The sequence below is a fragment of the Cherax quadricarinatus genome, chromosome 83, assembly GCF_038502225.1.
Source record: "Cherax quadricarinatus isolate ZL_2023a chromosome 83, ASM3850222v1, whole genome shotgun sequence".
Taxonomy (NCBI): domain Eukaryota; kingdom Metazoa; phylum Arthropoda; class Malacostraca; order Decapoda; family Parastacidae; genus Cherax; species Cherax quadricarinatus.
This window is the reverse complement of record NC_091374.1, coordinates 12506112-12518349: the sequence shown is the minus strand read 5'-3', so window position 1 is coordinate 12518349 and position 12238 is coordinate 12506112. Positions and strand designations below refer to the sequence as shown.

The 12238-nt window shown below is 40.9% G+C and overlaps 1 protein-coding gene across 6 annotated transcripts in view; it reads right to left on the bottom strand.

The window, feature by feature from the left end:
* Positions 1 to 12238, bottom strand: part of LOC128702082 (uncharacterized) — a 58829-nt gene that overhangs the window by 34750 nt on the left and 11841 nt on the right. For all 6 annotated transcript variants that reach the window (XM_070102856.1, XM_070102853.1, XM_070102854.1 and 3 more), the window contains exon 2: positions 10013 to 10265. In XM_070102856.1, the coding sequence (XP_069958957.1) occupies positions 10013 to 10217 (205 nt within the window). In that variant the 5' untranslated portion in view covers positions 10218 to 10265. The remainder of the gene's footprint in view (positions 1 to 10012; positions 10266 to 12238) is intronic.

Below are 12238 nucleotides of genomic sequence, written 5' to 3'. Positions count from 1 at the left end.
TAAGTTAGACAGTCCTCGATGACGAACTGACTTTCTTGGGTTATCCTGGGTGGCTAACCCTCCGGGGTTAAAAATCCGAACGAAATCTTATCTTATCTTATCTTCTCCCTCAAAACTGAAAATATTGGGGCAAGTTTCTGTACCTCATCCGAGGTAAGAAACGATTACTATATGTACACACTCCATGAAAACCACAGTACGATAGAGCTAGTTTAGATTCTTTATTTACAATGAAAAAAGCTAGCTTCCACTCTCCATCAGAGCGAGACACAATAAAGCTAGCTTCCACTCTCCATCAGAGCGAGACACAATAAAGCTAGCTTCCACTCTCCATCAGAGCGAGACACAATAAAGCTAGCTTCCACTCTCCATCAGAGCGAGACACAATAAAGCTAGCTTCCACTCTCCAGAGCGAGACACAATAAAGCTAGCTTCCACTCTTCATTATGTACAAGACAGCAGAGTTATCTTTCACACACTAGCAAAACAGGATACGATAAAGCTAGCTTCCTCTCACGTTTCCCCCAGACAGTTATCTTGTCTTCAGTTATCTTGTCTTCAGTTATCTTGTCTTCGGTTATCTAAAAGATTTACAATGCTCATACATTAGACTAATTTGCCTGAGTCGATGTCAGAAAAATCTGACCTACGCTATAGTACTCAGGATGCATGTCTGTTATCTGTGTATCCAGTGAATATTGCTCTTCTTCTTCTTCTTCTTCTTCTTCTTCTTCTTCTTCTTCTTCTTCTGCTTCTTCTGCTTCTTCTGCTTCTTCTGCTTCTGCTTCTTCTTCTGCTTCTGCTTCTTCTGCTTCTGCTTCTTCTGCTTCTGCTTCTTCTGCTTCTTCTGCTTCTGCTTCTTCTGCTTCTGCTTCTTCTATTGCTTTCTCTTCCTTCTCTGCTTCGTCTTGTTGCTTCTCTCCTCCTTCCCCCTCCTCTTCCCGTTGTTCAATATGGCTGTCATATCCAGACATCGAAGTGACGTACCTATTTTCTTACTCGAGTACAGTCGGGTCTCTCATCTTTCTCGTGTTTACCAGACGGAGAGTCGAGCCTTCACAGGGATTTAGCGAGTCACGTCAAGTATTGCTTCTCTCCTCACAACACCGATACATCGGGTTAAAGCAAGAATAACTATCTATCCTACGATCTATTTTATCAAAAGCCATATATAAACTTTTCACCCTTCATGTCAAAATATGACTTTTTTTTTTTTTAGTGGTTCCAGGAGCCTAAGGCCTAGTCTGAAAATTTTGAAACTATATATATTCGAAATAAATTTCCGAAAGTCGCCTATTTTTTTCTATTTCAATGACCAGTTCAGTCTAAGGTACATCACTACTCCCTAGAATGTTCCACATAACAGGTACCTAACACCCACGTACCTGTTTACTACTAGGTGGCCAGGGGCAGGACAGGTGCGGAGACTCGCCCCTGTGTTTCCACCGTCAAAGGATTTATTTGGGTTGTAGACGATTCAGATTTTATTTTGTTTAGTCAAGACGTGATTTAGAGAATGGTGCAAAATCGTGGCCCCCCCCCCTCTCTCTCTCTCTCTCTCTCTCTCTCTCTCTCTCTCTCTCTCTCTCTCTCTCTCTCTCTCTCTCTCTCTCTCTCTCTCTCTCTCTCTCTCTCTCTCTCTCTCCTTTCCCCTCGTTACCCTTGTATATATGGTCAGCCCTCCCCTCGTTCTCTTTATATATGGTACAGTATATCACTTTTGAACTTTCTCGTGTATACTGAACACACACACACACACACACACACACACACACACACACACACACACACACACACACACACACACACACACACAGTTCCCTTGCCTCGTAGTTTAACATTTTTACAACAAACTCTGATTTATATGCAGTTACATCTGCTCTGTCCTCTGATTCCCGTAGTGCTTCAGGTGTGCTAAAACGGGTGTATTTCAGGTGTGCTCGTTGTTGTGTGCTTCAGGTGTGTAACTTATATTTTATATTTACAAGGTATCTCTGTGTATATACATAAAGGTGTTTATTTTTCAGCACACATACACACTGGAAGGTGTGCGTATCTCTGTTTATATAGTGATTATACATACATAGAAAACTGGGCATATTCAGTGCATATACACTGAGAAGTGTCAGTATTTAGTGTATATACACTGAGAAGTGTCAGTATTTAGTGTATATACACTGAGAAGTGTCAGTGTTTAGCGTATATACACTGAGAAGTGTCAGTGTTTAGTGTATATACACTGAGAAGTGTCAGTGTTTAGTGTATATACACTGAGAAGTGTCAGTGTTTAGCGTATATACACTGAGAAGTGTCAGTGTATAGCGTATATACACTGAGAAGTGTCAGCATTTAGTGTATATAGTGTATATATATTTAGTGTATATACACTGAGAAGTCAGTGTTTAGCGTATATACACTGAGAAGTCAGTGTATAGCGTATATACACTGAGAAGTGTCAGTGTTTAGCGTATATACACTGAGAAGTCAGTGTTTAGCGTATATACACTGAGAAGTCAGTGTTTAGCGTATATACACTGAGAAGTGTCAGTGTATAGCGTATATACACTGAGAAGTGTCAGTGTTTAGCGTATATACACTGACAAGTGTCAGTGTTTAGTGTATATACACTGACAAGTGTCAGTGTTTAGTGTATATACACTGAGAAGTGTCAGTATTTAGTGTATATACACTGAGAAGTGTCAGCATTTAGTGTATATAGTGTATATATATTTAGTGTATATACACTGAGAAGTCAGTGTTTAGTGTATATACACTGAGAAGTGTCAGCATTTAGTGTATATAGTGTATATATATTTAGTGTATATACACTGAGAAGTGTGCCTCGTGTGGAGGTAAATCCTTATTTTAAAGATTATTCTCCCTGTATGTGTGTAATTGAATTATCAACCAAACTGAGCACAACCACCCATTCTCTCCATCCCCTGTCATTTTCCTGACCCCCCAGTCACTTCCCTGACCTCCAGTCACTTCCCTGACCTCCAGTCATTTCCCTGACCTCCAGTCATTTCCCTGACCTCCAGTCATTTCCCTGACCTCCAGTCATTTCCCTGACCTCCAGTCATTTCCCTGACTTCCAGTCATTTCCCTGACCTCCAGTCATTTCCCTGACCTTCAGTTTCAGCGAATAACTCAACTCGACTTCACAATTGCATAGAAGTTCAGCCAATTCTCTGAAACTATTGCTTGCATTTGTTCTGACATTCTCATATTTCCTCCCCCTTTATCAGTGACCTCTCTTATACTAGAATTAATAACTCTAGTAAGAAAAATAATAATAAAATAGCATTAGCTTTATTGCTGAGTCTTAGTCATACGTTGTACAGGGATGAAATTTGACTTGCGTATGTAATATTTTTTATACAGGGTGGAGGTCACGCAGTATTAATGCCGAGAGATATATTTGAAACAATTGAGTGTAAAGATTCGTCTAAAAAATGTAAATACAGTCATGAAGAGAAATAACTCTTCCTTCAAGCAACGGGAAGAATTTATTTGCTACCCTGTAAACAATGTGATTAAAAACACATAGGCCAAACTGGCAAATCCTTGGAGATGGATTTGGAAGAACGTAAGTATTGCATTGGATGGATAACTAAAGTGTAATGAACACTGGTCAATGTTCCATAATAACCTACATTTTGACAGAAACTCGGAAGATTAATCTTCTGAGTTCCAGTTTCCATGTGGGTTATTATCGAGCATTGTAGTGGATGTGAACGGATATCTAACGTATCGTACAAGATAGTGTGTATAGATAATCTCGCCAGAATATTAATTCTGTTATCCAAATATTGAACGTATTTTTTTTTTTCTTTTTTTTCCTTATCCAACGTGGTGTGCAGTATTCTTTGTGAGTGAACCATGGACTATTAACAATGTATTTTTACCTGTACGCCACCATTCAAGAATATTTTAATCCCTATAATTATAGATTTAAGAAGACTGTTTATACACATTGCGAGATACATGTCTCAGCTTATATACGCTGAAATGAATACACTTCTGAGCGTGAGTACAGTGATCAGTTGCTTGAGCTCATACGAAGGCAATACACAGTACAATACGCTGGAACACAGCGCTGCTGAGATATCTCTGTGTTGCTTGAGATCCTCTGATCAAAGAGTAGGCTTTACGACATTATTTCCCCCAAATTGTTTACTTATATCTTGTCCAGCCAGCGTATCTAACAGGTTTGTTTACGTTGCCTCCGCTCAGCCACTGTAAGATCCTATTCCAATGTGTTTCCTCCATTTAGGAAACCAAGCTTTTGTTTTCAGTACACTCGCCTAGTATCTGACATCATTCTAGACTTGTATTCCCTTTAGTCTCGGATACAAGTTCAAATCCTTGTCTAGGAAATGCAATAAGGAGATTATTGGATTTTGTTTATGAGATGAGTTCTTTCGAAAAACGGCGAGAATAGCCTTTGCTTCTGCTTATAAATTTAGAAAAACGGTGACATTAGATGGCTGTTATGTTACCGTTTTGTAAAAACAGTTTAATTTGGTCTTGTTTTTCTTTTAAGTATTTAAGGGAAAGAAGTTGAAATTTGACGCTGGGAAAGTTGAGGTTGATGGATGATGATTGTGTCTTCGTTGATGGATGATGATTGTGTCTTCGTTGATGGATGATTGTGTCTTGGTTGACGGATGATGTTTGTCTCTTGGTTGATGGATGACTCTGCTGTCTAACAGTTGATAGCTGCTTCGGCTAACTCTTTCTCACGACTGATTGCCGATACTGTCAAGCCTGTTTTATGGCTTTAAGAATTCAAGGAAGGGAACAGGATTTACCTTAATAGTAACGAAGGTATCCTGAAGGATGGAAAGCCCTTGAATTCGATCCGAAGAAGGGATAGATATCTCCAGTTCATGAAAAAAAAGAGATCTTGAAAAGAGGGAATGATGGGGAGAGCAGGGAAGGTGGACATGACAGCCGCTATGAGGATCCTAGAGATATCCACAAGAGTAAGCTTTGTGTCTCTTGGGCACAACGTTGATGTTGTCTTCTGCAGCCGGGGCTTTGTGGAGCCTGCTCTTGAAGGCCCTTTGATGCTGAGGAATTTCTTCTTAATTTTTCTTTTCCTCTTCCTTCTTCGTTTTTTTTTCTACCTTTGCTACGTCTTTCTTCTTCTCATCATCCTCCCTCCTACATTTCTATACTCCTCCCCATCCTGTCTTTAACGTTATCAATCTCTCCTCCCCTCAGTCTCTCTACTCAACTCATCAGAACAACTCTGTACAACAACTCACAGCATAAAATTACGTGTTCATATCAGGGAGAAATTTGTTGCAAAAATAAATTTTAAATTATTATTTTTTTAAATTTCTGACATTACTGCAATTACTGAAACCAAATTGATGTGATGACAGATGCAATTTTCCTCAGAGGCTTTCACATAATGAGAATTTTGTTTATAAACAAATTGTTCAGTGTAAGGATTGGTGAAGGCTCGATTCTCTGTCTGCCAATTGCGGTAAAAGTGTCTATTTTTTATTGCCTCCATAGAAAAAAAAGAGATAAATAGAAGGGGACAAATGATAAAAGACAGAGAAGAAGGAAGAGAGGGAAAGAAAAACACTAATCGGTAATACTATTGATTCTTATGACTAACAATCCTGAACGACAATTATTTTTCAAATTAATGAAGAGAAACAATGACAAAGTAAACTAACAGGGAATATCCATACATCTAGCAAGGCATCTAGACCAGGTGATACTAACAGGGAATATCCATACATCTAGCAAGGCATCTAGACCAGGTGATACTAACAGGGAATATCCATACATCTAGCAAGGCGTCTAGACCAGGTGATACTAACAGGGAATATCCATACATCTAGCAAGGCATCTAGACCAGGGGATACTAACAGGGAATATCCATACATCTAGCAAGGCGTCTAGACCAGGTGATACTAACAGGGAATATCCATACATCTAGCAAGGCGTCTAGACCAGGTGATACTAACAGGGAATATCCATACATCTAGCAAGGCGTCTAGACCAGGTGATACTAACAGGGAATATCCATACATCTAGCAAGGCGTCTAGACCAGGTGATACTAACAGGGAATATCCATACATCTAGCAAGGCGTCTAGACCAGGTGATACTAACAGGGAATATCCATACATCTAGCAAGGCGTCTAGACCAGGTGATACTAACAGGGAATATCCATACATCTAGCAAGGCATCTAGACCAGGTGATACTAACAGGGAATATCCATACATCTAGCAAGGCGTCTAGACCAGGGGATACTAACAGGGAATATCCATACATCTAGCAAGGCATCTAGACCAGGGGATACTAACAGGGAATATCCATACATCTAGCAAGGCATCTAGACCAGGTGATACTAACAGGGAATATCCATACATCTAGCAAGGCGTCTAGACCAGGTGATACTAACAGGGAATATCCATACATCTAGCAAGGCATCTAGACCAGGGGATACTAACAGGGAATATCCATACATCTAGCAAGGCGTCTAGACCAGGTGATACTAACAGGGAATATCCATACATCTAGCAAGGCGTCTAGACCAGGTGATACTAACAGGGAATATCCATACATCTAGCAAGGCGTCTAGACCAGGTGATACTAACAGGGAATATCCATACATCTAGCAAGGCATCTAGACCAGGTGATACTAACAGGGAATATCCATACATCTAGCAAGGCGTCTAGACCAGGTGATACTAACAGGGAATATCCATACATCTAGCAAGGCGTCTAGACCAGGGGATACTAACAGGGAATATCCATACATCTAGCAAGGCATCTAGACCAGGGGATACTAACAGGGAATATCCATACATCTAGCAAGGCATCTAGACCAGGTGATACTAACAGGGAATATCCATACATCTAGCAAGGCATCTAGACCAGGGGATACTAACAGGGAATATCCATACATCTAGCAAGGCATCTAGACCAGGGGATACTAACAGGGAATATCCATGCATCTAGACCAGGGGATACTAACAGGGAATATCCATACATCTAGCAAGGCATCTAGACCAGGGGATACTAACAGGGAATATCCATACATCTAGCAAGGCATCTAGACCAGGGGATACTAACAGGGAATATCCATACATCTAGCAAGGCATCTAGACCAGGGGATACTAACAGGGAATATCCATGCATCTAGACCAGGGGATACTAACAGGGAATATCCATACATCTAGCAAGGCATCTAGACCAGGGGATACTAACAGGGAATATCCATACATCTAGCAAGGCATCTAGACCAGGGGATACTAACAGGGAATATCCATACATCTAGCAAGGCATCTAGACCAGGGGATACTAACAGGGAATATCCATGCATCTAGACCAGGGGATACTAACAGGGAATATCCATACATCTAGCAAGGCATCTAGACCAGGGGATACTAACAGGGAATATCCATACATCTAGCAAGGCATCTAGACCAGGTGATACTAACAGGGAATATCCATACATCTAGCAAGGCGTCTAGACCAGGTGATACTAACAGGGAATATCCATACATCTAGCAAGGCGTCTAGACCAGGTGATACTAACAGGGAATATCCATACATCTAGCAAGGCGTCTAGACCAGGTGATACTAACAGGGAATATCCATACATCTAGCAAGGCATCTAGACCAGGTGATACTAACAGGGAATATCCATACATCTAGCAAGGCGTCTAGACCAGGGGATACTAACAGGGAATATCCATACATCTAGCAAGGCATCTAGACCAGGGGATACTAACAGGGAATATCCATACATCTAGCAAGGCATCTAGACCAGGTGATACTAACAGGGAATATCCATACATCTAGCAAGGCGTCTAGACCAGGTGATACTAACAGGGAATATCCATACATCTAGCAAGGCATCTAGACCAGGGGATACTAACAGGGAATATCCATACATCTAGCAAGGCGTCTAGACCAGGTGATACTAACAGGGAATATCCATACATCTAGCAAGGCGTCTAGACCAGGTGATACTAACAGGGAATATCCATACATCTAGCAAGGCGTCTAGACCAGGTGATACTAACAGGGAATATCCATACATCTAGCAAGGCATCTAGACCAGGTGATACTAACAGGGAATATCCATACATCTAGCAAGGCGTCTAGACCAGGTGATACTAACAGGGAATATCCATACATCTAGCAAGGCGTCTAGACCAGGGGATACTAACAGGGAATATCCATACATCTAGCAAGGCATCTAGACCAGGGGATACTAACAGGGAATATCCATACATCTAGCAAGGCATCTAGACCAGGTGATACTAACAGGGAATATCCATACATCTAGCAAGGCATCTAGACCAGGGGATACTAACAGGGAATATCCATACATCTAGCAAGGCATCTAGACCAGGGGATACTAACAGGGAATATCCATGCATCTAGACCAGGGGATACTAACAGGGAATATCCATACATCTAGCAAGGCATCTAGACCAGGGGATACTAACAGGGAATATCCATACATCTAGCAAGGCATCTAGACCAGGGGATACTAACAGGGAATATCCATACATCTAGCAAGGCATCTAGACCAGGGGATACTAACAGGGAATATCCATGCATCTAGACCAGGGGATACTAACAGGGAATATCCATACATCTAGCAAGGCATCTAGACCAGGGGATACTAACAGGGAATATCCATACATCTAGCAAGGCATCTAGACCAGGGGATACTAACAGGGAATATCCATACATCTAGCAAGGCATCTAGACCAGGGGATACTAACAGGGATCTAGACCAGGGGATACTAACAGGGAATATCCATACATCTAGCAAGGCATCTAGACCAGGGGATACTAACAGGGATCTAGACCAGGGGATACTAACAGGGAATATCCATACATCTTGGGGATATGGGGACCAAATAACGGGGGTATGTCACCCCATCTCTAAACAATTTAAGGTTGTTAGGTTCCTAGCTATCCATAAGGAAAGTAAAGCCAAGCTATTGTTATACTAGTACCTAATAAGACTGGTGGTGATGATTTCCACAGTAAAATAGCTAAGTATCCCTGGTCTAGATTCTCATTTACAACCCGACGACAAACAGCTGATGCAAACCAGAGAGCGATACAAAAATTACAACACCATAAAATATTACAGATAAACTGCACAGGTAACAAAGTCAGAGATAAAATAATGATCTGACTGACTTTAGATAAGGAGATACTGATTGGAATTACTGAACAACTTGTTCCATGTGACTTTCTAGCATAAATGTTGTAGGAAGTTTCCCTACGTTGTTTTGGTTAGGTTACTCGTCAAGGAAGGTTCCTTGACGTTGGTGAGGGGCTCTTGTTCTAGGGAACTGGATCTGTGCTCCGGTTCCTTGAATTGAGCCTGAATACCTTCCATCCCCCCCCCTCACATGCACTGCATAATCCTACGGGTTTAGCGCTCCCCCATCATTATAATTATAATAATTTGGTTAGGTTAGGTTGTTCTCAGTGTAAAATTTGTAATTAGAACATTCCACAAGACCAATAAATGAAATTTAAGAAAATAGTATAATTAAAAGTAATGTACGAACTGTAAACGGGGAGACAGTGAAGTATTTATGTCAGATAATCACTGTTTAAATCTGTTAAACAGTCACCCATTTGACTGTCTTAGAAATAGTGAATACTGTTAAGAAGGACCAGAGGCGTGTAAGGGAAACTATTTTAGTTATATTTATGAATAATCAATAAATACGTAGGTAGGTAGTACACACACACACACACACACACACACACACACACACGCACACACGCACAGGAAGTGAAACAGTTTCTCGAGTGTTGTAGTGGAGACAGGAACCATACATAGCTTTAAGACGAGGTATGATAAAGCTCAGGGAACAGGGAGAGAGAGGACCTAGTAGTGTTCAGTGAAGAGGCGGGGCCAGGAGCTGAGTCTCGACACCTGCAACCACGATTAGGTGAGTAACACACACACACACACACACACACACACCTATGTCTTACCTTTCTTGTACTTAAGTTCAGCTGTTTTCTCCTGCTTCTCCTCGTAGGACAGCTCGACCTTAGGTTCTGGGGTTGGCTTGGCTTGTGTCTTGCTCTTCTTGGATTCTCCTGTACGTGGGGTTGAGGCCACCACACTGGCACCTTCCTCATCATCCACGTTTGTGATGATGACAGTGCCAGTGATCTTCCTCCATAACCCTGGCATGCTGCCTAGTATGGCAGTGCAAGGTGAACGTTACGTCAGGTGTTGGCACTGGAAGGAGAATATTGTGTCAAGTGGTGCACTAGGTAACTAAGGTGTCAGGTGTTGAACTAGAGAGCGGCATATTATATATAATATGTCGTGCTGAATAGGTAAAACTGGTCAGTTAGCAAGAACTCTTTTAAACTTAAGTCCTAAAATTTTCTCTTATACGTTTAAAGATTTTTTTTTTTCATTTATGTTAATGTAAAAATTAATTTTGTACCAAAAGAACCTTAGTAAACTTACCTAACCTTATTATAACAAGCGCAACTTAATTTAGTCTAATTCAACTAAATATATTTTAGATAAGTTTACAATAATTTAATCGTAAACAAACAAAATGAAATAATTTTTTATCGTTAGGTTCAGAATGATTTTTGCGAAATTATTGCATACACAAATTTTAGCTTTCCTTATTCGGCAAGAAGAGCGTTGCTATTTAAGCCAAAATCGCAAGTTTTACCTATTCGGCACGACATTTTATATATATATATATATATATATATATATATATATATATATATATATATATATATATATATTATGCACTGAATGGTGCGTGTATTTTAAACTGTCCCAAGTGTACATCCCATTGCCAGATGTCACCTTTTCGGTCATTTCAAGTTATTTTTGACATTAAACCTGATTTAAATTGCAATTTACATTGAACAACGTAATCTAGTGTAAAATCGGCTTTGTTGGTTCCGTCATAGTAAGCTCAGGTAAACGCGTTTGAAAACGGACGATGTATTTTGAAGAAAGGTTGCGCTTAATCTCTGGAAGTTGTTTAAGTGTTAGGCGAGTCCCTGATGCGAGTGATTAAGAGGGCATAAACTAGCTGTCAGAATTGTTAGCATTGGCGGTGTATTACTAGTTCTCAAAGGCATATATTTGTACACTCTTGGCCTGTTGTGTGTGTGTGTGTGTGTGTGTGTGTGTGCGTGTGCGTGCGTGTGCGTGTGTTCGAGCAATTAAGTCATTTTCGTATTAGTGTTAATCACGTCTATGCTTGTATTACCTGTCCTGATAACGTGATGCGTTGATTTCCAAGAGTCTGTAAGAGGATCAAATTAGCTTGTTGGTGGGGGGTTTAAAGCCTATCGACTGCACGAGGGTCATTAACGTTGTAGGTTGAAAGTGGTAACTTTAGTGGAGAGATCTCACCAGCCAGGTATCCCACCACCCAGGTATCCCACCACCCAGGTATCCCACCACCCAGGTACCCTGCCAGTCAGGTACGTTACCTCCTAGGCACTCTGCCAGCCAGGTTCCCTACCAGCAGGTACTCTACCAACTAGGTACCCTACCAGCCAGGTATCCATCCAGCCAGAGACACTGTAATCCCTCAGCCAGGGACACTGTAATCCCTCAGCCAGGGACACTGTAATCCCTCAGCCAGGGACACTGTAATCTCTGTATTGGTACACTGAAGGATACACACCTGGTGTATATACCCTTGTTGGAGATTACGTGTTAATAGAAGTCCATGTTATACCCTATTAAGGTCACTGTGCTATTATTAAAGTCAGTTCTGTGCTATATTAAGGTCGGTTCTGTGTTCAGTTCTGCAGGGGATGGTGCTAGTCTTCAAGTGACCTTAACAGAACACAGAACCGACCTTAATAAAAGTACAGAAGTGACCTTAATAGGGTATGCTACGACCTATCAGTTCAGTAGTTAGAAGGTCCTAGCAACAGTCACAAAGGTCTTTGCAAACTAGCCACAAGGTCCTTGAAGCACTCACACTGTATTTGCCACAGTCAACAAGGCCCTTGCCATGGCCAAGACCATTTAACTTTGCAATAGTTAAATGGTCCTCAAAGGTGCGTTTCTAACAGTCAGGAAACAGCATCAGCAACAGTCATGAACAGCAGCCCCAGTAACGGCTAACATCGACATATGCAAGAAAAACAAAAGACTTGGACAATAACAAAAGACTCATTGTTTATAATAACAACAGCTCTCATAAACAGCACTAACAG